At 37.4% G+C, this 26,330-nt stretch overlaps 9 protein-coding genes across 9 annotated transcripts; 5 read left to right on the plus strand and 4 right to left on the minus strand.

Annotated features, from left to right (window-relative positions):
• Window positions 1-575: 575 nt before the first annotated feature.
• Window positions 576-4,475, minus strand: C9374_012546 (uncharacterized protein; the record flags this gene model as incomplete). The annotated part of the gene is made up of 5 exons (XM_044688324.1): window positions 576-1,276; window positions 1,519-1,668; window positions 1,722-3,977; window positions 4,080-4,254; window positions 4,326-4,475. 5 exons carry the CDS (start codon window positions 4,473-4,475, stop codon window positions 576-578), a joined length of 3,432 nt encoding a protein of 1,143 aa, XP_044554188.1.
• A 254-nt stretch (window positions 4,476-4,729) lies between these two features.
• On the plus strand, window positions 4,730-6,382 carry C9374_012547 (uncharacterized protein; the record flags this gene model as incomplete). The annotated part of the gene is made up of 1 exon (XM_044688325.1): window positions 4,730-6,382. One exon carries the CDS (start codon window positions 4,730-4,732, stop codon window positions 6,380-6,382), a length of 1,653 nt encoding a protein of 550 aa, XP_044554189.1.
• Window positions 6,383-6,456: 74 nt separating this feature from the next.
• On the minus strand, window positions 6,457-7,466 carry C9374_012548 (uncharacterized protein; the record flags this gene model as incomplete). Its single annotated transcript, XM_044688327.1, has 3 exons — window positions 6,457-6,758; window positions 6,807-6,924; window positions 7,008-7,466. 3 exons carry the CDS (start codon window positions 7,464-7,466, stop codon window positions 6,457-6,459), a joined length of 879 nt encoding a protein of 292 aa, XP_044554190.1.
• A 260-nt stretch (window positions 7,467-7,726) lies between these two features.
• C9374_012549 (uncharacterized protein) lies at window positions 7,727-8,290 on the plus strand (the record flags this gene model as incomplete). The annotated part of the gene is made up of 1 exon (XM_044688328.1): window positions 7,727-8,290. The coding sequence occupies one exon, from the start codon at window positions 7,727-7,729 to the stop codon at window positions 8,288-8,290; it is 564 nt and encodes a 187-aa protein (XP_044554191.1).
• Window positions 8,291-8,375: 85 nt separating this feature from the next.
• Window positions 8,376-12,644, minus strand: C9374_012550 (uncharacterized protein; the record flags this gene model as incomplete). The annotated part of the gene is made up of 2 exons (XM_044688329.1): window positions 8,376-12,259; window positions 12,350-12,644. 2 exons carry the CDS (start codon window positions 12,642-12,644, stop codon window positions 8,376-8,378), a joined length of 4,179 nt encoding a protein of 1,392 aa, XP_044554192.1.
• A 372-nt stretch (window positions 12,645-13,016) lies between these two features.
• Window positions 13,017-16,597, plus strand: C9374_012551 (uncharacterized protein; the record flags this gene model as incomplete). The annotated part of the gene is made up of 3 exons (XM_044688330.1): window positions 13,017-13,172; window positions 13,309-13,708; window positions 13,770-16,597. 3 exons carry the CDS (start codon window positions 13,017-13,019, stop codon window positions 16,595-16,597), a joined length of 3,384 nt encoding a protein of 1,127 aa, XP_044554193.1.
• Window positions 16,598-16,931: 334 nt separating this feature from the next.
• On the plus strand, window positions 16,932-18,899 carry C9374_012552 (uncharacterized protein; the record flags this gene model as incomplete). Its single annotated transcript, XM_044688331.1, has 1 exon — window positions 16,932-18,899. The coding sequence occupies one exon, from the start codon at window positions 16,932-16,934 to the stop codon at window positions 18,897-18,899; it is 1,968 nt and encodes a 655-aa protein (XP_044554194.1).
• Window positions 18,900-18,932: 33 nt separating this feature from the next.
• C9374_012553 (uncharacterized protein) lies at window positions 18,933-20,480 on the minus strand (the record flags this gene model as incomplete). Its single annotated transcript, XM_044688332.1, has 1 exon — window positions 18,933-20,480. One exon carries the CDS (start codon window positions 20,478-20,480, stop codon window positions 18,933-18,935), a length of 1,548 nt encoding a protein of 515 aa, XP_044554195.1.
• A 267-nt stretch (window positions 20,481-20,747) lies between these two features.
• C9374_012554 (uncharacterized protein) lies at window positions 20,748-26,125 on the plus strand (the record flags this gene model as incomplete). Its single annotated transcript, XM_044688333.1, has 4 exons — window positions 20,748-20,890; window positions 20,962-21,139; window positions 21,196-22,152; window positions 22,199-26,125. 4 exons carry the CDS (start codon window positions 20,748-20,750, stop codon window positions 26,123-26,125), a joined length of 5,205 nt encoding a protein of 1,734 aa, XP_044554196.1.
• Window positions 26,126-26,330: the final 205 nt, after the last annotated feature.

Genomic DNA, 26,330 nt, shown 5'->3' on the forward strand with positions numbered 1-26,330 from the left:
CTTACTTTGAACATTCACGATACAAGAAAAGCATCAGAATTTCTTCGATGCAACACTCCAAAGCCTTAACGCATTGTCGCCTCACGTGAAAAGTTTAATCATCTTACTTTGATCTTAAAAAAGAGAATTAATGTTTGTTGTAAATCAACAGAAAGATGGTTGGTAAAACGGATTATTTATTCTTCGCCGTGCACATACGCATGTCTAATAGTTGAATAAATAAGATTCACATTACCTTCTATCCTGTAATACAGCAAGAGTGAAACACAACTAGATGCTACAAACATATGCATCAGTCTCAAATAGGATGACACCATTAAGCGTTGCTGATTAAACATCCCATGGTAAACCGAGAGTGATCCTTTGGACTGAATTCATCTTATCGCAATGCAATAAGGCATCCCATGTTGAGTCATGAGGCATCCCACCAAATGGTGAGGGAGTTGTGGAATAATAATAATTGTTCCCTGTCAGTGGTAATGTGAAAATTCAAAAATTAGTCAACCACTTTTATTGATTACAACAAACCTCAGTAAAACTCCCTTTTACTACCGAATTCAGAGCTTTATGGATGGTTAAATTTGTGAAGGTTGTGATGAAGTAAACGATGTCTCACTCTCGTTCAAACGCATTGTTGAGCTCAACTGTTTCAATTCTGCATTTCTATAATAAGAAAGTTCGAGCATTTGATCTTTCGTTGCTTGTTGAGATGTCTGATTCTTTTTCTTTCTAGAATTAGTGTTCATTCTCACGACTTGATAGACATCTGGCCACAACATCCACTTCAATCCATGCAAAGCTAATTCAATCGAAAGTGGAGTCACAATACACAAGATATGAGTCAACCAAAAAGCTGGAGAAACAATACCAACGTTCCACACTCGGTACATATTTGTGTCGGTAATAACAAAACTTCTCGAAAGAGTATTTGCTTGAATGGCATTGAATCCATAGTACAAGATGAATGATATAGCCATTGCTAAATGATGTAAAATGGTAAAACTCTCCATTTCAAAGTAACATTTGAAATTCACCACACAATACACACAGGAACACACTAAAATAGATCTCAACCACAAGCCATCTTCCATTCCACCTGTGGCTAATCCAAAAGGATGTGAAGCGTACATGACAAAGAAGAATATAATAGCGCTGTGAAGAATTCCACTTCCAATCCATTTTGTAAAGGTATAAACATTGAAGATATTCTCAGTTTTCAAACTCGAGTAGAGTTTAGGTCCAATCTCTGGATCTTCTAAATGCTTTTCGTGAATATCTTTATCGAACAGTCCAAACACAAATGGGTTTAAAATAGTGAAAATTAAATTGTACCATGACAAGATACTACTGTCAACGAGGTTTGACCTGAGTACATGGTGTAAAAAGTAAAGTAGATTTGAATAAATGTGAGAGTAATATTCTTGTAGAAGGAGTATTGAATGTGTTTGGCTAGTTGGGTTGTAACAACAGAAAGTGTTAAAAAGAACAATATAAATGTTAATGAATGAACCAACGTACCAGATCGCTTGAAAGAGTATCTTCCATGAACTGTTAATAAACGTTTCAACATGTAAAATCTTGGAATAGAGTAATCAGAAGCAAGCTTTGCTTGAGTTCCTTCTTTACCCATAATGCCAATCCCTACTTTGGCTTTTAGGATCATTGGAACTTACACACAATTCGTTACATAATACAAAAAGGTCGACACGACTTGTACTTACCATCATTGGCACCATCTCCAATAGCTAAACCTGTTTTTCGAAGTCTTCTCATGGTAATCTCAACTAACTGCGCTTTTTGCTTTGGGGTCGCTCTACAACAAATCACAGTTTTACACTTCTTGATGAGTTCAACAAATAATTTCGTACTGGTTTCATGTTCCATACAGTGTGAAAATGCATGTCCATCGATAATTAATGCCACCGCTGAAGAAATATGATCCACCTTCTTGGATGTAATGTTCACTAATAATTCCTCAATTGCCTTATTGACACTTTCCTGAGATTTTTGAATATCTTCACCGTTGAGTGAAATAATCTGAGAATTCTCATCAATAAAGTTTGCCATAAAGGCTGCATTGAGAGCTGTCTCACGTTTATCTCCTGTTAGCATCCAGAGCTGTAATCCTGCATCGAGGAAGAATTTAATGGTTTCAGGAACTTGTGGTTGAAGCATATCTTCAATAGCAGTGGCACCAACAATGTTCAAATTCTGTTCCATTTCTTTCTCGAGTGTTTCTAATGCCAATTCAGTATCATGATTCACACTGGTCACTGATTTGACAGAATTGTATCGAAGTACCCAATCTTGAACGTGTTTGGAATCCACAAATTTGAAAGCCAACAATAAAGTTCTAAGCCCTTGTTTTGCAAAGTTGAGAATGTGTTCATCGAGTTTTGTTTTGTGTTGTTCAGAATTCAATGCCTCAATACATGGGAAGAGAAAACTGTCTGCTCCCTTTGTGAAACATACAAGAACTTTTTCACATTCTCCTCCATTCAAAGTAGTTGAAGAGCTTGACGATTGGTTTGTCGCCTTTGACATCTTGTGGTACATTTTTCGATAGACTGGAAAATCAGTGAGAAACTCTTCAGAAATTTCAAACACGACACTCATTCGTTTTCTCTCTGGTGTGAATGGAATTTCACTCACTCTCTCAAAAGTGTAATCCTTTCCAAGAAGGGACACAATGGTGGTCTTGTCTGAACAAAATTTGACTTGAAATCCATTATTAAAAGCGCCTTGAACGAGTGCAATTTCATCCACACTCGCTCCCTCATAAGTTGGAACGCTTGCTTTCTCTTCCTTTGAAGTAGAAAGATCTCTTGGACTCACATCATGACATAATGCGAGCAACAAGAGAGTATTCAATGATGAAAAGAGAAGCTCTTCTTCGCACGTAAGGACATCTACACTGTCTAGAGACTTGTCTTTCAATTCCTGGTACATTCTTGCCAACTCATTTCCAAGAGCTCCTTTTTGTGTAATGTCATCATGAATCCAAGAACTACCCACACAACACTTGTTGAAAATCATGGAATTTTCTGTCAGGGTTCCTGTCTTGTCAGAAAAGATGATATCTATTTTGGCTAAATCTGCATTCAAATCGCTGGAGAGAGCAGTGGATCTTACTAAAATGTTTCTCTCTGGATTATGAGGATCTGCTCCAAAGACTGCCAATTTGTTATCTCGAGTAATGAACCAAGCTTGAATCATTTTCACAAATTCAAATGTAACAAATAAGGAAATGGGGATCAATAAGTTGAATAGAATGAAAAACGTGAGAAAGGAAAGGACCACACTGGTAGCATCATTGACCCTTAATTTAGGAACACCAGTATATTTGGATATTCTAGCCAATGTGAATTCGTGATATGAGGACAAGCCTGCAAACAGTAAACACAATGCAACCAAAATCACAGCCACCATTGCAATGAAAATGTTCAACATGTAATTCACAGAACTGAATTTCACTCGTCCCTTATTCATATTTTTCATAATTTTGGTATCCTTTCCAGTGTAAATGACAATTCCCATGGCGTATTCAGTCGATTTGAGAATGGATCCTTTCAACAGTAAATTCAGATGAGAGAGTGGAATGCCATGAGCATGACCCTCCAGTGAGAGTGATCCTTTAAATTTGTGAATATCCTGATTTGGTAATTCACAATTAATTTTACCTCTCGTTAACGCTAACTTGTCAAGAGAATTGTACGAGATGGGAATGTTTGGTGCATAACGTGTTTTAAGGTTGGTTTCTCCATCCAAATTTGCCGTCTCAATCTTACAACTCGCATCTTCAGCACTGGATGCCATGAGAATCAAATCTGCAGGAAAGGATTGATCCTGTTCGACCTTAACAACATCTCCAACATGAAGTTCACAAGCTTTTACCTTAACCAAAGAACCATTTCTCAAGACCTGAGTGGGCATGTGATTCACTTTTCGATCATTCAAATATCTAAAGAAATCCTCACCTAACCATATGCGTGGGTGGTATTCAAAATTTGTGTGGTGAGGATCATTTAAAAACCATATATGTCTTGGTGTTTGCGTTTAGAAAATCATTAAATACTTACCTCCTTCTCTAATCATGTTGACAATCATGATGAGAAACACTTGCAAAGTTGCAATGGGAGTGGTTGGACTCACTCCAGGAATGAATGCAAATATCAACACCAATATGAAATACAAGTTACTAATTTTCTTAAATTGATGGAATAAATTGAGAAAGATGAAATTCCACCATGTGTACTAGATGTCAAAAAAAAAATAGTGAGAGTATATATATTCTCAAGTGGTAATCTAGATGATGATGTGCTTACCTTTGTAGTTTTAATGTAATTACTTTGGAACTTTCTCATTTGAAAGCCGAAGAGACCTTTCTTTGTAATGGTTTTGTTATATTCCCAATCGTTGATAGCGAGTTCATAACTGGTGTCATGAATGCTTCTCGTTCTTGCACGGAACGTCATGTCGTTGGGGAAAAGTTTGTGAACGCGTTTTTTGTTGTTTTAAAATTCAAATCTACCTTCATTCATATTTCATCCAAATCGCATCTCATAGTTGCAATAGAGGTCAAGTAGGATCACTTCTCAGCCTACAAAGTATTTGACTTCAAATCAGATCAGTGTAAATTACTGATTGGTACCAAGATGGAAATTGAAAACGTTTCTTTTTAGCGAACTGGAATTGATCAAGAGCGAATGGTTTTCGAATCTCCAAAAAAATGTTTCAATCCGTTGCTTCATGGTTTCGCAAGAGTATCTTGCTTTTCATATTATGGCAATTCCAAGTGCCAAGAGATGCCTTCCGTTTTGCTTGGAAACGTTATGGAAATGCTCCTGCATTGTCTTCACCAACTGTTTCCTTTTCATTTGAAGAGTTAAAACAAAGAACCTTGATGATTGCAACCATACTCACCAAGAAAGGACTCAAACAAGGAGACAAGTTATTCGTTTGTCTTCCAAAGGGAGAAGAATATCTACAAGGTTATTTGGCAACTATGGAAACTGGAATCATTTTGGTGTCGGTTCCAAAGACTGCAGATTCTGAATATTTAAAGAAAATGGTTGGAATTGTCACACCCAATGTATTACTCTATGATCACGAACAATGTGAACATGTAGCAACTGCTCTTAAAGAATTAGTACCTCAAGTAGAATCCATACGTTTTGATGAATTGGAGAATATTTTCACTCAAGAATTGAAATTGTCAACAACATGTCTCGAATTTTGTACCAATACTATTGAACCCACTGATTTGGCAAGTATTGGATTTACAAGTGGAACTACAGGTCAACCAAAAGCACTCACTGCAACTCATGGCATCTTTTTAACTAGTTTAACTCTGACTGTGAAAAACGTCGAATTAGGGCCAAGACTTTCTCAAGAAGTCTCACTCGTAGGAATTCCAATTCAAGGAGCTGGTAGTGGAATGATCATGCCAACGCTCTTGAGTGGTGCCACTCTTCTCATTCCCAAAGAATTCACAGCTGATGAATTTTTAAGACTCATTCCACTTCATCAAGCGACTAGAATTTTCACAACACCAAGTCTATTGATTGATTTGTTGGATCATCCCAAATTAAAAGAAACAGATTTGACCAGTTTGAGAAACATCATCTACGGTACTGAATTAATGCCAACACCCAAATTAGAAGAAGCTCTCAAACATTTTGGACCCATTCTTCAACAAGGATATGGAAGTGCTGAAGTGTTGCCTCCAGTATCCATGCTTTCCACGAAACATCACGTGTTGGAAGATGGAATAACCATTGCACCTCGAAATGTCTTGTCATCGGTTGGAAGAGTGGTCCCTCAAGTACAAGTTCGTATTGCATCGGATGAGAACGATGAACCATTACCTCAAGGCTCTATTGGTAACATTCTCATACAATCTCCAACACAATTTAAAGGCTATTTGAATAATCCAGAATTAAGCGAAAAAACATTAAGGGGTGGATGGCTTCATATTGGAGATGTCGGTTATTTGGATGAAGAAGGTTTACTTCATGTGTTGGGTCGTAAACCAGACATGATTCAAAAATCCATTTCCAATTCCGATACGAAACATATCATCTATCCGAGACGAGTCGAAGAGGTTCTTCATGACCATCCTGCCGTGAAGGAAACGACCTATGTTCAAGTGAGTAGTGATCGGGCAGTGATGGCTGTCTCATTAAGGAATGCTTTTAAACATCGATTGAAGGAAGACTCTAACGAATTGATACAAGAATTGAAAACTTTCCTTTCTTCAAAAGTTTCTCCCGAAGATATGCCAGATGAGTTTGCACTCATGAATGAATTGCCAAGAAGTGTATTGGCCAAAGTATTAAGACGTGAAGTAAGGCAATACTTTGAACAACAACAATATCAATAACTGAGATCACTCCTTGAAACGATATGTAAATATAACAATATGCTCATGAAATACATAAACCCTTACTATTCATTTCAATATTCGTGATGCATGACAATGCAAATCAAGAATCCATAAACAAGAGCAAGAATGAATAACATTTCAAAAGAAACACCTCTCGAATTCAAAGGATTGACTCCACTAATTTCAGCAGTTCGGTTATTTCTACCACCAGGTTGAGGTTGTACTGTGGAAGAATTGGTTTTTGGATTGGTAGTGCTTGCAATGGGCTTTGGGGAGGGTTTAGGAGAGATCTTGGGTGATGGTTGTGGAGGAGTTCCAGCAATGTATGGACTTTGACCGATATAATTTCCAGCAGGAAAATAATCACACACCACTGTTGGGATATTTTGTTACCATCAATATTCTTGAAGCATGTACTTACCAATAGTGGCACCATTAAAATTTGGATAATTGGGAACCGTAGCACAAGTTTTCCTTGCACATCCAACTTTAACACTATTGGCCCAAATCAATTGAGTGTAGTGTCCACATACTTTACCCTAAATTTGTTGTTGTTGATCATGGTTATCATGTTTTAAATGATGTTATTCAATTCATATGAACCCTCAATTCATAAACCTACCGATTGACAAGTTGAAGGATAGGTATAAAATGCTTTCTCGCTGGCCCATGAGTCGACACTGGCATTGCCAATGTTAGTAGATGATCCAGTGGACATGTATATATTCTCTCCCAACGCTCCTCCCGAATAAATTGTCTTTAAATTTGGATTGTGTGAAAATTGACAATTATTAACATAATTCGCAGCTATCTGAGCCAATTGGTCATCCCAACTCATTATTTTCATATTGGCTGCCGATGGTGAAAGAGAGGGACTAAATCTCACTAAATTGTGTCGTTCCACAATTTTAGTTTTATCAGCAGCTGTGAAAGCGTTCAAAGTTTGAGCAGACACATGTGTAACATAAAGAGCAACGAGCAAGAGAAGGAGAGCACAACGGATGTGGTTGGTGGTCATGGCGAAGAGTGATGGTTGTGAGCGTTGTTGGTGTCGCAGTGATGGTTTGAGTGGTTTCGACATTTTTATGAGAGAGTGTAATTTGTTGAGTGATGGCTAACGTGATTTCAAGAACGTGGTCTCAAATCGGGCAATGAAAGCAAAAATGTTGATTTGCGACATCCCATCTCACACAATTTATCTGCACGCGTGTGAGCTCACAAAAAATTACAATTTTTTCATTTTGTCCTGCTATTGCACAGAGGATAAGAAACCAATGAAATTACAACACCCTAGTCTGAGCCTCTAACGTTAGACCTTCATCACAATTTCAAATTAAAAAAATGTTGAACACAGTGTCGTCGGGACCAACAACTCTCGAGAACACGTTCAATTCTGTACATTCCCGATTTTTAAAATTTGATACCAGCGTCGGATCATTCATCATTGAGCTCTACACTTCACATGCTCCGATCACTTGCCAACATTTTCAACAGCTTGCTCTCGATGGATATTATAATGATACTCTCATTCATACGATACAACCTAATCATGTAGTCATCGGAGGAGATCCAACCAACACAGCGAAAGGTGGCACTCCTTTTGATGGATATTTAAATGAACTTGCTACAAGTAGACTCAAACATACAGGAGCAGGAATAATCGGAATGTGTGAAAATTCACAATTTTATATTACGCTAGCACCAACTCCTTGGAATGATGGTAAATATGGTGTATTTGGTCGTGTTAAAAAAGGAATGAACGTAATTAAAGCAATCAGTAAGATTCCAACTGGCAACAAGCAAAATACGATTATGGGAGGAAACGTGGAAGAAGAAGGTACAACACCTTTGGAAGACATTACGATTCACAGTATTGTGGAAGTGAGTGAAGATGAAATTAAGTAATTCAATTTGAATTTGGAGCTTAATCTTGAATTCCAAAACAACTTCATTTTACAAATAAATAATTTGTTTAATTTTACATGTTCGATTATCTCTTATAGGTTTGAGCAGCGTTTGTTAAAATTTGATAACAATTGTCACAAACTCTGACTGGTTCATCAAAACCAAAACGAAGTAGTGTGATTCTCTTTGTAGTACAATTTCCACAGAAAATGCCTCCACAGTATCTGCAGTGGTGTCTTCTTTTAAGGAAGGTGAATTTGGCTTTGCAACTTTCATTCATGCAATTTGTAGCATCTTTATCTGGAACCCATTGGTGAGCACAAACAGCTGCACTTTGAGAACCTCCTGCACCAAGTGTACGAACACTCTTATCGTCGAAAAATGTGATTCTAACAGGAACTCGTTGATCACCTTCACTGTTGATTCCAAGTCTACCATAGGTACCAGCACCCCAAGCATACACTGATCCATCCTCCATCAAAGTCATTGCATGGTTCACACCACAAACAAGTTGCTTGGCCTTAAGTTTGCCAAACTTGACTCTCATAGGGCTCAAAGCATGAGTATTTGAATTATTTCCAATTTGTCCATAAATACCATTACCCCACATATATACAGCTCCATCTCCTTCTGTTATACAACCACTGTGAGCACTACCAGCAGCAATTTGTTTTACAGGCATGTTTCTAAAGGTCTCAACAAATGCTGGTAATAAATACTCGTCAGTATTATTGTGACCACATTGTCCATAGGTATTGTTTCCCCAAGTGAAAAGATATCCCTCTTCAGTAAGGGCCATGGTGTGCCAGAGACCACAAGCAACATCTACAATCTTATAGTCATCCAAAACTCCTTTAACTCTAGTTGGAGTTGCTCTATTACTTTTATCTCCAAATCCAAGTTGACCATCTTCTCCTCTTCCAAAAGTTAATAATTGTCCATCGTTGGAAACAATGGCTGAATGCCAATGACCGCAAGCTATCGTAGTAACTTTGAAGCCATTGGTACAAATAGGTAGAGGTGTTGGTGTTGAAGTAAAACCGTCCACTTTTTCAAGACCACATTGGCCATATTGGTAGTCACCAAAAGCAAACACGGTGCCAGTATCATCAAGGCATAATGTATGTAAATTACCCATGCTGACATATTTGATGTTCCTTCCTTGTAATGCTTTAACATAGGTGGGCTTAATTCTATCGTTGGTATCACCATGACCCAATCTTCCTTTCTCACCTTTTCCCCACGTGAATAACTCACCAGTAAACATGACACCAGCTCCTGCAGAGTTTTCACATGCAACCAAAGATACATCCAAATACAAAAAGTCTTTCATAACAAGAGGTTCTTTCTTATCTTCTTGATTTCCATGACCAAGACCACCACAAGCTCCTTGACCCCATGTATAGCCATCTCCAATTCGTTCGAATTGTTCTTTGAATTTTTGTTTTTCATTTTCCATGTCATGTACAAGGGCAGGTGGTGCAAATTTTGGTTCGTTAGAAGTAGTGGGTGGAGCAACTCGTTTCTTGTTCAGAATGTCTTCCATGTGTGAGAGTAAGTAAGTTACACCCTGAACCCAGATATGATATTCTTGTTTATCTTTGCATACGATATCTAAAGTTCTATCTCTGTAGAGAAGTGAGAATGAAAGACCTTCAAGATCAGGATTCTTATACTTTTGGAAAATAGCCGTGTTTTGTCCATAACAAATCTTCTTCACATCTGTTAATGAAACAATAGACTCGTGAGATTGTTTGTTTGGAGATCCCCACATTAATTCTGTTCCGTCACTACTGAGGACGAATCTTCTAAAGTGAGGTTTGGCATTTCTACAATATTTGAGCATTGTAGATCCTTCTTTCATTCGTCGAACACATTCCTCAGGAGGAATTGAAATTTCATCATTATCGCTCATGGCAAGAGCAAACGTTGTTGAAGAGTCGTCAGCAATGGTGTGTTCGTCCACGTTAAGTGTCTTGTTTCGCTTTGAATTTTTACATTCCTTGATAAGATTGTGTAAGGTAATAGCCCAGTTGTCTTTTTCAGATTTGGAGGCTGCTTTCAAAATGATTGCTTTGCTTGGAGATTGGACTTTGAAGATTAAATCATCAATCTGATCGTCTTGGTTAACATAATTAAATATAACCAAGTCATTGAGGGGAAATTGAACTTTGAGTGTAAATTTTCCTCCTTTTTGAGAGAATAGTACTATATCATTAAATAAATGAATATAGGTTTCTCTTGTTTTTGTGAAATCAGAGGAAATAATTTCTTGCAGTGGTCCTTCCTTCAAAAATCTTCTGTGAGGTTCTACAAGGTTAATGTCACCATAGAATTGTGATTGAATCTTAATAATGTCATTTGTAGCTTCAATGATTTTCATTGTGTTGTTAAGGTGATCAGCAACTTCACAAATCTTATCAAGAGCATTTTTTAATCCTTTGTGGTCAGGATGATCAGGTCCAGAGTGTTTGATCAAATCTTGTAAAAGAAGTCTATATCTTGGAATACGTTGGATAGGCAAGATAAGATAACTTTGAAGACCCAATTTGGATGTTCTACTGTCCTTGTCCATCTTTACCACCACTTCTTTGAAATCTTCTCGTTTTTTGCATTCTTTCAATACTTCGTTTGCCTTATCAAAGTTGTTACAATATCGAGAGTATGTTTTAAAGAATGGAGCAATGGTAAGGAAAATGTCACTAATCTGAACGTTGTGTTCATATGTTTTAAGTCTCTCCTCCAAGTCGTTCAAAAAGGTTGTGTTGACATTCAAAATAACATCAATGTCAGAAAAAATAGCTTGAACCTCTTCTTTGGTGATAATAGGTTTTTCTTTGGCAGCCATTGCTTTGAATGGTTTTAAGTACACTTCTTGAAGAATGTTGAGAGATTCCACATAACTCTTCTCTGTAGAAAGAATTTCTTTGGCACAATTTTCTCGATTCACTCTGGCTTTTTGAATCTTTTTATACGTTTTACGAGCCTCCCATCTTCGGATATATTTTTGTAAAACTATCGCTGCATCCATTTGCTGTTTGGTAGGATGTTTGTAAATACCAACAAATTGCTGAGTTTCGGAATCTAAATCAAGAGAGCTGATACTCATGCTTGTTCTGCTGACTGTGTGAGCGTGTACACCAGCCGTACCAGTAGTTACGCTCATAACAGCCTCAACTTCTGCTGGAATATAAGGAATAAACTTGCCTTGTGGTCCCTTGTCACCAGGTAGTGCAGACAATCCAGATGCGTAAACCATTCCGCTGGTTCCTGCTCTCATTGAGATTCTTGATGCTGATGCAGAGTCAGAGTACGAAATGGATGAGTTGGGATCTAAATTTGTTACAAGGTTACCGCTTGACAAATTATTACCAGAAAGATTATTGCTGGAACTATCAGAAAGAGGTGATCCTGTCGTTCCAATAATGTTAACACGAGGATTGCTTCCAAAGTCAACAGATGCTTGAGCACGTCTTGGTTGAGGAAGATTTGGAGGTAATTTTGGATTTGGTTTAGGTCTAAATTGAGCTGAGCTAGAGCCAGTGCTTGCAATAGTACCTCCTCCGTTGTTTCTAAATCTATTTGGAACAGCAGGTTTGTTTTTTGGTAATTGATGAAGGTCAGTAGATTGTACTCTTTGTTGTGATGGTGTTGTTGTGTTTTGTTGTTGTTGTTGTTGTTGTTGATTATTATCAATGGATTCTTCTTCTTCACCACTTCCTCCATTCATAGCTCCATTTGTGATATCTTCATCTTCGGTAGAGGATGTAGAATCATATTGATCGTTTTGCTCAGATTTTCCATTCTGTGGAGGTGATGACTCTATTGATGGAAGATTATGATGTTGTTGTGGAGTCATGATCGTTGCTGATCGGGGAGTAGTGTTCGTTGGAGGATTATTATTTGTGTTTCTTGTGAGTCCAATATTGAGAGAGCTCCTATCGGTTGGTGTTGGTGGAAGTTGTTTTCCTATAACATAATGATTATCCATTATTGATGATAAATTATTAATAAAAGAGGGTAAAGGCTCTGATAATTCCGATTGTGATAAGGACGTACCGTTTGAATGATGAGATGAAGTTGGAGTTTTAGCCGATGATGTAGTTTGGTGACTAATGTTCGTTGCAACAACAGTTGGGGTAGAAGGAGTGCTGTGGCCTACGGAAGGAGGAACATTCAATCCACCACCACCACCACCGACACCACTGCTACTGCTACTACTATTCGTTTGTGGTGGCTGTTGAGGTGAATGAAGCTGCTGTTGATCCTTGTCTTTGTGATGAAGAGGTGGAGGCTGAGTCGAAATTAGACTGCGGCTCTCAAAGGCAGCGATTTTCTCCCTGAGATTTGACATTTTTTAAATGATGAAAGTTGAGAATAATCGATACTGGTTGACACGACAGAATCAGTAAAGCCAATTATTATGTGTTACCACAGAGTACAGAGTTCAAAGAAGACCGGTCCAAGCTGAACAACAGGCGTTATCAATTCCTTTTCGAAGAGGGATCAATGGAAAGATTTTTTTAATAGAATTTTATCAGGTTGAAATTGAGGGTCGGTGTCTAAGAACGGATGAAATTGTCGATACATTTTCACATGTACAGACGAAGAAATACAAGAAGGAATTATCAACAATGTGAACCCAATATATTACAGTTTGATTCTCACTCAAATGCTGTCGTCATAACCAACTTCACACAGCAAAGATTTTTTTCAAACACAAAAAATGTTCGAAAAGAGTCTTCAGGACATGGTGAAAGGCATTCGTGCCAACAAGAACAATGAAGACGCCTACATTCGTTCATGTATTGCTGAGATAAAGGAAGAACTCAGATCGAATGATATCAAGAAGAAAGCTGTCGGTGTTCAGAAAGTAACTTATGTAAGTATTGCTATGACAATAACCGTTTCATCAAACAATTATCAAATCTCCTTTAATTATCATCACCCGCAAACCAATCATCAAACAATTATTCATCATCAAATCTTTGTATCAAAAACTTGACGATTATCAATAGCTTCACATGTTAGGATATGATATGAATTGGGCTGCTTTTCATATTTTGGAAGTGATGAGTAGTCCTATCTTTACATATAAGAGAATTGGTTATTTGGCTGCTTCTCTCGGCTTCACTCCTCAGACGGATGTTATTCTCTTGACTCATCAATTGTTTAGAAAAGAGTTGAAGAGTTTGAATCAATATGACACAGGATTGGCTGTTTCCGCAATTGCTAACATTGCCACTCCAGATCTAGCAAAGGACTTGGCTTCCGAAATTCTTGCTCTTCTCAACTCTTCAAGACAATACATCAGAAAGAAGGCTGTTTTGTGCATGTACAAAATTTTCATTCAATATCCTGACGCTTTGAGACCATCATTCCCCAGACTCAAGGAAAAACTTAGTGATTCTCATCCTTGTAAGTAGTACTAAGAATCAATTTGATGATCGTGATGTACAAATCTAATGGGCTTGGTTAGCTGTCGTATCTGCTGCTGTCAATGTTATTTGTGAGTTGGCCAGAAGAAATCCACACAATTATCTCGGAATGGCCCCAATCTTTTACAAGTTGTTGACAAATGTAAATAACAATTGGACACTGATCAAAATCGTTAAATTGATGGGCGCTTTGGCACCTCATGAGCCTAGATTGGCAAAAAAGCTCGTTGAACCAATTGCCAATATGATCAGTACCACACCAGCTAAGAGCTTGCTCTATGAATGTTTAGTGACTGTTACTGTCGGAATGAAAGAGCATATGACTGTTGTCAAATTAGCTGTGGACAAATTGAAACAATTTGTTGAAGACAAGGATCAAAATCTTAAATATTTGGGCCTTGCTGGTTTGAACAACTTGTTGTCCAAATATCCAAAGGTCATTTCTGATATGAAAGACACAATTATGGAGTGTCTTGAAGATCAGGATATCACCATCCGATTCCGAGCATTGGATTTACTTTGTGGTGTTGTTAATCAAAAGAACATCAAGGGTATAATGTCCAGATTGATGAAACAATTAGAAAAGGCTGAAGGGGATTATAGAGATTTCCTCATTGAAAGAATCATTACCTCTTGTTCAAAGGATAACTACAGCAGTATTGCAAACTTCAAATGGTATTTGGACATTTTGATCCACTTGACAAATGTTAAGTCTGCCCAACATGGTAAATTGATTGCTCAACATATCATGGATGTCTTGATTAGAGTTAAGAGCTTGAGACAACATGGAGTTAATGAGATGATCAATCTGTTGACTTCTCCACATCTACTTACTGAAAGTTCTGAGACTTCAAGTGTTTTCGATGTATTGTATGCTGCCTCTTGGACAATTGGTGAATTCATTACACAGGCAGATGTTGATTACAAAGACGTTTTAGAAAAACTTCTCCAACCACAAACTGCATCATTACCAGATAGAATCAAAGCATGTTATGTTCAAGCAATTACCAAGATTTATGCTGCAGCTGCTGCTAAGGGCCAAACAAAATCTACTGAACAACAAGTTCAAGACCTTCTTGGCTTTGATAGCTCCACGTTAGAATCTCAACATCAAGAAGGAGAAAACGAGCAATTGGAAAATCTTCCAAAGCAAAACAACACTAAAGTTGATTCCGAATTGCTCTCTCAATTACGTACCATCATTAGAGATGGTTTCAATAAGTATTTTACCTCACCTGACGTTGAAATTCAAGAAAGATGTTCAACTTGTTTGGCTTTATTGGATATTCATGAGCAATTGACAAAGGAAGGTACAGATGTTGGACCTGAAATTGAATCAATTTTCGAAGACCCTTTGAATCCTGTGCTTCCTGGCTCACAAGAGAAAGTTCCAATCCCAGAAGGATTAGATTTAGATAACTGGATTGGCAGATCATGGGAGCTTCTTGTGGATGAATCAGTTTTTAACCAAGTACCTGGCCTTCCATCATCTGAGTACACTTCTTCAAATCCATTCGAGTCTGAAAATGTTCATGAAGGTCACGAAATCAGCGATCCAAACGCTCCAATTAGTAATTATCAACAATACAAGGAGGTATTCACTATTAAGTCTTCCAAGAAGAAGGTTCAACCAACTACTCCTGAGGCAGTTCCAAAGAAGAAGACTGTGAAGAAGACAGTTAAAAAGAAGGTTAAAAAACCTCAAGAAGAAGAAGATGAAGAACCAATGCAAGTTAGCACAGAGTTTGAACAGGTTGAAGGATATATCCCAACTAAAGCCACCAAAATTGTTGAGGTTGAGGATGCTTTAAGTAAGATTGATCTTACTCAGCCAATTGGTGCTGATGAACAATTACCTACTATTAAGGCCTATCCAATTGGTAGCTCTCCAATTATCCCAAAGAAGAAGGAAGAACCAGCAAAGAAAAAGGTTGTTAAAGAAGCAAAGGCTGAGACTACTAAAACCAAGAAAAAGGCCACTACCAAAGAAGCTGCAACTTCCTCCACAAAGAAAAAAACCAAGACTGTGAAACAGAGTTCTGGTAAACAACTTTTGGATTTGTTAGACGAACCAACTCAACCTGCTGAAGAAAAGAAGGCTACAAAGAAGAAGGCAACAACAACAAAGAAAGCACCTGAAAAGAAGACATCAACTGGAAAGAAGGGATTGAAGCTTTTATGTCGTGATGATCACCTCAAAGTTTACTACAACACCAAAGCTTTCCCTCTTGACGCAAACAGTTTATCTATTCCTATTTCACTTGAAAATATCTCTGATGAAGATGTCAATGCTATTGCGTACAACATAGACAGCACCATGAATCTCAAGTTTGTTAGACCCGGTATTCAACAAACAGGAGCTGTTAGATGTGGATTTTCTCTCTCTCCAGAATCTACTAATACTTTGAACCCATCATTCACTTGTCAATCATTTGTAAGGCAACAGCAAATTACTGGTTATATTGAATACGTTCTTGGAACTGAAGATAAGCACAGATTGGATTTCACTATGAAGATTCCTTCATCAATGTTCTTTATTCAAAAACGAATTGCAGTTGATGAATTTGCAAACTTGATGAAGACCAATCAGTTACCATATCTTTCATCAACCAATTGTACCCTCAATGAAAAGATTGGTGATGTAAATACAGCAGCTAAAGAGATTGCAAGACAACTCCGCTTGACAGTTGTAGACTCTGTTCCTGATCAAGTTTATCAAATGTATGGTTGTTCTTGCCAAGGACATCATTTGGCTGTCCTTGTTAAAGCTAAATCGGCAACAACAGTATCTGTCGAACTCAAAACTACAGACGACACATTGAGCACTTCGCTCATCCAAGAGGTTGCTTTGTTGTTCAAGGAAAAGTAAATATTCTGCAATAATTTTACTTTCAAAATGTCCATTCCTAAACGAAGCAGCACATCGTCTTTTAGGGATACCACATCTCCCTTTTGTGCGTGCCGATTGATGATGATAGAGCCATTCGTGAATCAAGCAAACAGTTAAAAAATATTGAAATCACCAGTTGTGTCGCTACCAGCCGTACGGGGTTAGTGTTATGGCATAGTATTGAGGAAAGGCTCCTCTTTTAGTTTTGATCGCTCGTCATTACTCCATCTGTTCAACAACCACATCCAACATCCATCTGCTCAACAACCATTGCTAGGCTTACCCAACAATCTATACACCACCCAACACAACAATGAGCAGGAGCGCAAGTAGTTTTATTCGTAAAGAGCTCGGCCATAACCAATCGGGCTCTACTCTTCAAAGTGTTGATTCCAACTATGAAAGAGTTTCATCACCAATTTTACAGTATGATGATGGAGGAGCGAGGAAATTTCAGCGACCTCAATCAACCAGTGGTATTAGGAACCGCTCTAGAATTGAGGCTCCACTACCCCCGCCATCTATGGAGGAGTTACGAGCAGCCTCTCCTATTGCAAATAGATCTTCATCATCCCATCTTGCTCATAGATCGTCTTCACCCATTCAATACCGAGCACCATCACCATTAAACAGAAATGACTCCTCAAAACAAACAAGAGATAACTTCAATGAATCAACAAATTCAACAAGCAACAGAGTAGAAAGGTATCAAGCACCAAAAAGGCCTTCTAGCGTTGCAGCTAGCAGTAGAAGCTCATCACCCAATACAATAGACAAGAAACTGAATCCGATCAGCAACAGAATTGATTTTGACAGCCCACAAGCAATAAGGGAATATTCTCATACTTCCTTTGATGCTCCAAGATACCCGAAGAGGCCTTCCTCGGTGGCGGGATACTCAAAGAAGAATTCGTCTGGCACCAGCCAGGCAAACGAGTCAGAAAATTTCCATAACACTACCTATAACACTCATTATGTTGTCAACACCAATCCAAATCGATCTACATCACCAACAAATTTCTCTAATTTTTCTTCTAACAGCAACAAGAGCTCTATTAATCGAGAGTTGATCAATAGTTACTTTGCCAAACATAATTCATCGAACCAAAGCCACGCTGAAAACGAGAAACATGTACCCGTTCATTTAAGAAATGTAGACTTTACCCAAACAAACGATGTGTTAGAGGTTGTGAAAAACAAAATTCATAGCCTTTCCCCAAATTTATCAGAAGCATTCAGGAGAATTAAACAAGCAACTGGATACACTGGTAACAAGGTTCGTGCAGAAGATTTTAAACGAGCCCTTGTAAAGGATTTTCACTTGCTGGACGACATTTCAGAGGAAACTCCAAATTTTAAAGCAGTTAAACACTTTCAAACTGAGCAAATCAAAAAGCTAGACGAATTCATCAAAATGGCAGACCCTAAAGGTGAGGGGTCGTTCGGATATTCTGACTTTATTCGTGCAATGGAAGAGCTAGACAGAAAATTGGGCACCAACTCTACAACTGCTCAACGAGAGTCCCGATACTGTGGCTCAATGACGGACGACGCATTGAAAAGAAGAAGAGAAAAAACTGAGCTTTATATTGAGAAAATGATGGATCCTAAAAAAGACAGGGCACCGTATGGTGTAGCTGACGACCTTGTTAAAAACACGGATACCTCCAAATCAGTGTATTTTACTAGAATGGAATCATTACGGAACACCTTTGGCGTTGAAAATGATAAAATTCCAATACCTTTATTCAGGGATGCCTTAAAACGATTTGACAGATATATTTTGGATGTGGATGTGGATCAAATACTGGAAAACATGGGAGCTAAAAAGAAAGGATATATTTCCCTAAATGAGTTTATGAATCACTACGGTTTCGAGACAATTAAAAGCAAGTCGTTTAGGAGCTCTTACGAGAACGTTAAAGGGATCCAATGGCCCCAAACCTTGGAGTACAATCCAACAAAAGAAGAGATCATGAACAGTATGAGAGAAAAGAAAAACAACAAGAAAGTTAGAGGAAGGATAAACAATACTAGGACGAACATTTTAAGAGGTGAGGAAATACGAAGAAACACTCCTTCTTCGTTGTCTGGTAGAATCTCAGTTTCAAGTGACAGGTCTTCCTCATCAATGGGACGTAGTGTTTTAAGCGAGAACAGTGGAAGATCCACATCTCCTGTTAGTTTTTTGAAAACGCCTGATTACCTCACTACTCCAGGCGGTGCTAGGTCTATTCGTTTATCAGATACTTCATCACGTGCAGATTCAACACTCATGTAAATTGACAGCAATACAGTATCACTTAAAATATATTTAAAAAGTTGTTGCAATGCAAATACCATCAACTGCAAAGTCCTGATCAATTTCACAGCATTTCATTTGCGAATGTTTTAGGTCATAGGTGTAGACGTATTTGCCGTGATTGGAGCCAAGGTATAATTTGTCTTGAGAAAGAGACATTGACGTAAATCCATACTTTTGATCTTTCAATCTTTCATTACTGTTAAAATCAAATAGCACTTTGACGCAAGTGGATACATTTCTAATGTCCCATAATCTAAGAGTACCATCTAACGAGCAGGAAATAACATGATTGTCTCCTCTTGTTGAAACATCTTTAACCCAGTCGGTATGGCCTTTTAGCTCTCCTACCTGGTCACCACCGCTCGTCCTAACGTCCCACATTTTGATTGTGCTATCTTGAGAAGCGCTTAACAATGTTGACTTTAAATGTGCCATCTTGTAAACAGTACCTTCATGGCCACTTAATTTCTGAACAATTGTTTGTTTTTCCAAATTCCACATATAAATTTCAGATTCCTTGACAGAGGCACTTCTTTGTGAAGAGAATATACAAGAATCCACAAAAGTTTCCTCTTCACTACCGCCACCATACACAGATTGAATCCAACTGGTGTGACCTTCTAATCTTGCCAATACACAAGTTAATTCTTCATCACTACTATTTGAAGAGCGTTGAATTTTTCTCAATCTTACAATTTTATCCCTCGAGCCTGACAATAGAAAATGATTCTTATAGTGAGAAAGACACTCTACAGTATTCTTTTCATCTTGAAATGTATGAATCAATTTAAATGGTTGATCTTTGCTATTCTTTTGATATTCATATTGTAAAATAGTGTTATCGTGTGAACCTGTGAAAATACAAGTTCGTGACTTTTGTTGAACGCTCAAGACACAACTGATATCATCACCATGATCATGCAATCGAATTTGATTTTGTAGAGAGGGTATGTCATTGGTTTGATCCAATAATGGAATCATTTTCTTCAATTCATTTTCATCATAGATTACCAATGTATTGGAATTTGCATTAAAAAGGCATAAAAATTCATGAAGGAGAGGTGTTGTCGAAGGTGGTGTTTCAATGATCACATTCTTTGTGTTAGAAGATGTTGTTGTTTCACTGTTGGTGTGAGAAATCTTCTCCTCAACCACAACAACATCACATAAATCATTGAATAATGACATGCTCGATTCATGAGTGTTCTTGTTGTTGTCTTGTGGTTCTTGCTCATGGAGAGATTTCTTTGAAAGATCTGATTTTGAAGAAGACACAGTAGTATTGGATTTGTTATTCTTTTTAAATCGATCAAAGAATGAAGTACTTCTTTTTAAATTATTTTCATCATGGCTTTTGTGAAATAATTTCAAAAAGAATAATTTTAATTTGTTTTCGGAAGATGATGACGGAGGAGGTGTGACTTGAATGGATGTTGTGTTGCTATGATGATGGTTATTAGAGGATGATGAAGCTTGAGAGAGGTTGGATGTGTCTTCGGTTGTTGCTGTTGTTGGCTTGGTCTCTTGGGGTAGCGTAGAGTCGGTGTCAGCTGTCATTTTGTTTTTTTGACAAGAAACTTTCTTGAAAGAGAACGCACAAATCACCTTCTCTTCAACTCCTTAAATATGCTGTCAAGGTGCGTAGTCATTTCAAGGTGGTGCTTATATATTGCCCACAACACCACCATCTTTCAATCCTTTTGGCCGTGAATAAGGTTTGGCGCCATTCAGCCCAACACCACTACCAGAATTTCTTTTGAATTTGACTTCATAAAACCCCGCCAAAGAATTCATTTAATAACTACAAAAATCATTTGATAAAAAATGTCGCGAAGTCTCTCTCAAAATGTTGCGAGTAGTCAGTCGACTTCAAAGATGAATAGCTTGATGACTTCAACTTCCAACTCAAACAAAACTCAAAGAGGGTTCGGAGTTGAGGTAACCAGCGATCTTGTTTGGAAGCATTGGTAGGTTTGAGCACACATATTTTTCAGCAGCGTGAGTTGATAGCCTTCTTAATTACAAATGACCACTTCAGGGACGTTGGAGGTGATCATGCCAAAAAGATTATTGTAAAAAATGTGAGCACAGAAGTGGTGGAGGTCAAATATGAACTGCCAAAATCAAAAAACTTCTTCATGGGATTTCCCGAGCCATCAAAAATTAGCCCTGGTGTGTCTGTAGCTTTTGAGATTCGATTCCGACCTACGGAGCGAGTATGTATCAAAATCACTTGTTAATTATTTAATATCTCTAAATATTTCTGATTTAGAAAAATTACTGTGACACTGTTAAATTAACAGTTTTGAAGAAAGGAGAGTTGACTGTGAATATTTCAGCGTTACTACCAAAGGCACTATTGGACGTTCCAAATTGTGTTGATATGGGATTTTGTCCAACGATGGAAACAACACGAAAAGAATTTGAGATGGTAAACGTTGGAGAGGCTTCATTTGAGTTCAGCTGGTCTGTCAAGACTCCTTTTGCGTTTAAACCTTCGTATGGAAGGTTAAACGTTGGTGAAGCACTAACCGTTCATGTATTCTTTTCTCCTAAAGACGCTTCATCATTTGTTTCAACAGCAATTTGTAAACTTTCTTCTGGAGATGCAGTTTCAATGCAATTACAAGGAGTAGGAAAGATTACTCACATCATTGCAAATGAGACAAATATTTCATTCGGAAAATCACCAATAGAAAGCCCATCGAAAAGAGTTATCAGTCTCAAAAATACTTCACTCGTTCCTGCATCGTTCTCTATTAACAAAGTTGAGAATGATTATGTTGAGGATGTATTTTCTTTTGATCCAAAAAGTCAAATTTTACCCCCAGGCTCAACATCAAATATTACCATCACGTACATTCCCTCAACTATTGATTGCTTTGATTGCAACAACTACACCATATCAACTCCTGGAGGAAACACTATTCGATTAACATGCTCTGGTTATGGGGTTGGGCCAGAATTAATTATTTCACCAATGTCTATTAACTTTGGAGACGTTTTTGAAGGAAAAGAGGTAAAGCGATTAATAACTCTTGAAAACAAGTCGAATATGTCTGCAGAATATAATTTTAAAGTGGATACTGAAGGTACATTTAAATTTGAGAGAAATTCTGGGGTAGTACCTGCATTTCAGACTAGACAAATAACTGTGACATTTATCCCGCACTTACCAATTAATTACTACAGAAGGATTTTTATTGTTGTGAAAAATCAAGGAGTGACAGTAAGTATTTACATCAAATTCTTTATGATATGGATGACTGTGCTAGTTTATTGACTTGCTTGGAACAGGATATAATGATTCAAGAAGGCCTCCCCCATTTTCAATTAAGGAGGTGTATTTATTTAAAGAAAGAATGTACAAAGGACTGCCAGCATTCTCTCCCAGTGAAATTGAAAATTATTTAGAATTGTCAGAAAGCGGAAGGTTAGATACCTTGTCTGCAGAAGAAAGAGAAAACATCTCAAATTTGACCCAAGTTTTGAGTAATACAACCTCTACCACAGATCTCATTAGAGACAATATTGAAAATACTCTTAATGAGTTTTTTAATTTAGTTACAGATTACGACAATCCAATTTCAATTAACTACAGCAGCATTTCTTTTGGAAGTTGTTCACGGTTTAAGCTTGCAGAATATAAGACAGTGACAATTTCAAATAGAACAAATGGTAAAATAACCTGTGATGTACAAATTCCAAGTTATGAAGGATCTCCTTCTCCGTTTGTTATATTTCCAGAAACTGTCGATATTAAGCCCATGAGCACGTTTACCTTCAAAATTGGGTTTAGGCCAAGCTACGATAACCAATTTTTCAGCAACGAAATTGAATTTATATGCTATTTCAAATCAAACAGAAGTTTTAGACTGGTAAATTCACAGACATTTGTTCCTCCATGGATTCTGCCTCTGAAAGTATTTGGTAACACCTTCAACAACACAGCAGCCTTCATTCCACGATTTACTTTACAACCATCACACGTAACTTCATTTCCTCCTTGCCTTACCAATGACTCTACCTATAGATCTTATACTATTTATAATGAAAACGACATTCCTATGCCTTTTGAGTTTCTCATCACTACAGAACAGCGAAGATATTTCACGTGTTATCCTGAAAATGGATTGGTACCAAGTAATTCATTCCAAATTATTGTTTTTAAATTCTCTCCCACGGAGCCAGGATCATATCAAGATAGTATCAAATGTATTTTTAATGATTCCCCTAACCACACGGTAACAATACCAATATTTGGAATGAGCTTCTTACCATCAATTAGCTTTGGAAAGGATGGTAAATTGTTTTTCAAGCCAACTCTCATTGGAGCTTCTTCAGTGAAAGAGTTAACCCTACACAATCCTTCAAGAATTCCAATTACCTATGAATGGGACATTCCAAAAGATTTTTCATCAGTATTTAGCGTCTCTAAGAAAACTGGAATATTGAATGGGAATGAAACTCAAAAAATTATTTGGACATTTACTCCAAGCCTTAAAAAAGTATACTCCATCAAGATTCCTTGCATTGTTTCTAGCGTGGCAGAAATTAACAGAGAAAGTGTCAAGACTAGATCCTATCTAATTCTGTTAGGAGAAGGAAACAATGCTGGAATAACAGTAGAGCCGTCAAATATTGATTTTGGAAATGTGTTGGTTAATGAAAAAGCGACTCAGACATTGACACTTCTCAACTCGAGCGATTGCGATTTACCTTTTGAATTAATAATAAGAGAAAATATCAATGGCGAGCAATTACCAAGTAATTCTGGAGTGTTAGAATGTGAAACGATGAAAGGAATAGTTGCTTCCAGATCCCACAAGCACGTACAAGTGTTTTATAGACCCAATCAAAGAAAGCTAGACCAATTCACAATATTTTGCTCCTTGAACCTGAATAGAGAAGCTAGTGCTATGACAGAGGAGCAAATTTTATCTCTTCAAAGATGTGATGTTTTTGGAATAGGATCATATCCTCAACTTGGTATAACTGACATTAGGTCTGCATCGGGATCAAAAGTTGATCTTTGGAGCCAATTTTCTGTAAATTCTATTAACAAGGAGCTCAGAAAAAATACCAACTGCTATCAAATTGAATCAAGCATCACAAATTTTAACTCCTCTATCCAATACTTGGAAAAATATTTCTGTGATTTTGGAGCCAAACCTATTGAATCAGAAGACACTATTGTTTATGTCACTATTGAAAATATTGGTAACATAAGGGCACAATTTTCGATTAGCACTCCGTTCGACTCAATGGTTGATGTTGATAAGTGGGCTCATGATCAAGTCGCCAAAGACGAGGACGAGCTACGTACTTTGAGTATTTTTGTAAATAAGCTTTTTGAAATTTATCCTAACCAAGCATCTCTTGAGCCTGGGGAAAGTATTGTTGTAGCCCTAATATATAGACACAAGGTTGTTGACACTCATGAAATACCAATACTATTTCAGATACGAAATGGACGATGCTTTACAATATATCTGACAGGAAGAACTCTTTCGTATCAACAAAAACATTTACAATTCGGAAGCATGGAACATACACTTGAAGACCAAGAAATTGGAACAGAGAATCAACCAATACAATATTTGAAGGTAATCAATCCAACGAATCAAGACATTGAGATTTGTGTGGATGAGCAACCATTTAAACAGCTAGCTCTTGAAAATTATGATTTTGAAATTATATCTTTAGAAAATAAGAAGAGCATAGTTCCTGCCAATCACTATATTTATCTGAGACTCGTTTTCCGACCAATTGAACTTAAAACCTATGAAATGTGCCTTCCTATTCAGATGATGAATTCTGACCTTGTTTACAATCTCACTTTGAAAGGAAAAGGTGTTGAAAAAATATGCGAACCATTGGAATATGATGAAGAAGCACAGATCGTAAAGCATGTCCCAACAGAAGTTCAAAAAGTTCAACAGCAAAAAACTCCAACACAAACTGTTGCTTTCTCCATGGACGTTATTGATTTTGAATCCATTCCTTTCCTCTCTGTTCACACAAGAATTGTTAGTATTTCTAACCTTTCTTCAGATATTCTTTCTTTTTCTTGGAATACTGTATTACCTCTGGATGACAACCAGCTCTCCTCTACTGTTAAGATTGAACCTTTAACCTCTACACTACAACCACAGGAAACGAAATGTTGTAAAATTACTCTCTCTGCAGGTTCTGTTTCACAACTTTTGAATTGTGATATTTATTGTGAGGTGAGCAATATCAGCAAAAAAGAAAGAAAAGAACAAAGGAAAAAGAAGTATGAAGAAACATTGGTTCATTATGCTAAGGATGACGACATTTCAGATCAAGTCAGTGAAAAAAGTATTTTATCCATTAAGGAACATTTTGCGAATCCAAAAAATAGACTCAACAAAGGAAGAATTGTTCCAAAAGCTGTTACAAAAAACACTACCAAGAGAGAATCAGTTATTAGTAAGAGTACAATTGCTAGAGACAATGCGTTAACACTCTCGGCCTATTCAACTGCAATTCCAAGATATTTACCAGTCTCCAAGACAATTACTAAACAACCCGTACTTGAAAGACCTTCATCCGCATCAGTGGACAAGTTTGGATTGCAACCAGTGTTACCAACAAAGCATTATTTAACCATCAAATGCAAAGTAATTCCTCTTGAAGAGTTCAAGTATGGAACAAGAACAAGAGAGAAATGGCAAGAAGAATTTATTCCTCAACTTTATGAATTCACTCCGGATCATAGACCTACATCTTCATTATCAGTCACTTCTAGCATTGACAGAAATATGTTCTCTGATATTCTTTCAGGAATGCTTCAAGAAATTATGCATGACAATGATCTTGAACAATCACTGGTTGAAACCAATAATTGGGAAGCCTCAAGTGTATTTTATTGTGAAATTGCTGAAACACCAAGATCCACAAGTAGTAGACCATCATCAGCCTTACCAAAGACAGAATCAAAGCTTGCAAGTCAACCTGCTACTCTGTCATCCTTCACGGAAGCTTCAGTGAATTTCCATGATCTTACTCCACCTACCTCTGAATGCTCCGTTAAGAGTACCAAAGAAATACGAGAAGAAGAGAAACTCGTCCAAGAACACATTGTTCAAGATCCAAAGTTTCAAAAAGCTCTGGAATGGATATTGGATGAAACTTTGTTTAAAATCGTTAGCGAAATTTCAGGACCAGTTGGTCAATGACAGTTAAGTTGAACCATGCATTCCGCGACAAGATTGGGTACTATGACGACATTTGAAAAAGTTCATTTCGAAATGCTGTCGCTGTGCTATCAATAAAATGTATTCTCTCAGAATTACTTTTGGGTCATGGCTTCACCCTTCTCGTTGAAGCAACGCGTCGTTGTAAACAATTTAAAAGCCAATCACGGCAAGCTAATTTTTTATT

Source organism: Naegleria lovaniensis (genome assembly GCF_003324165.1).
Source record: "Naegleria lovaniensis strain ATCC 30569 chromosome Unknown tig005, whole genome shotgun sequence".
In the NCBI taxonomy this organism is placed as follows: domain Eukaryota; phylum Heterolobosea; class Eutetramitea; order Acrasida; family Naegleriidae; genus Naegleria; species Naegleria lovaniensis.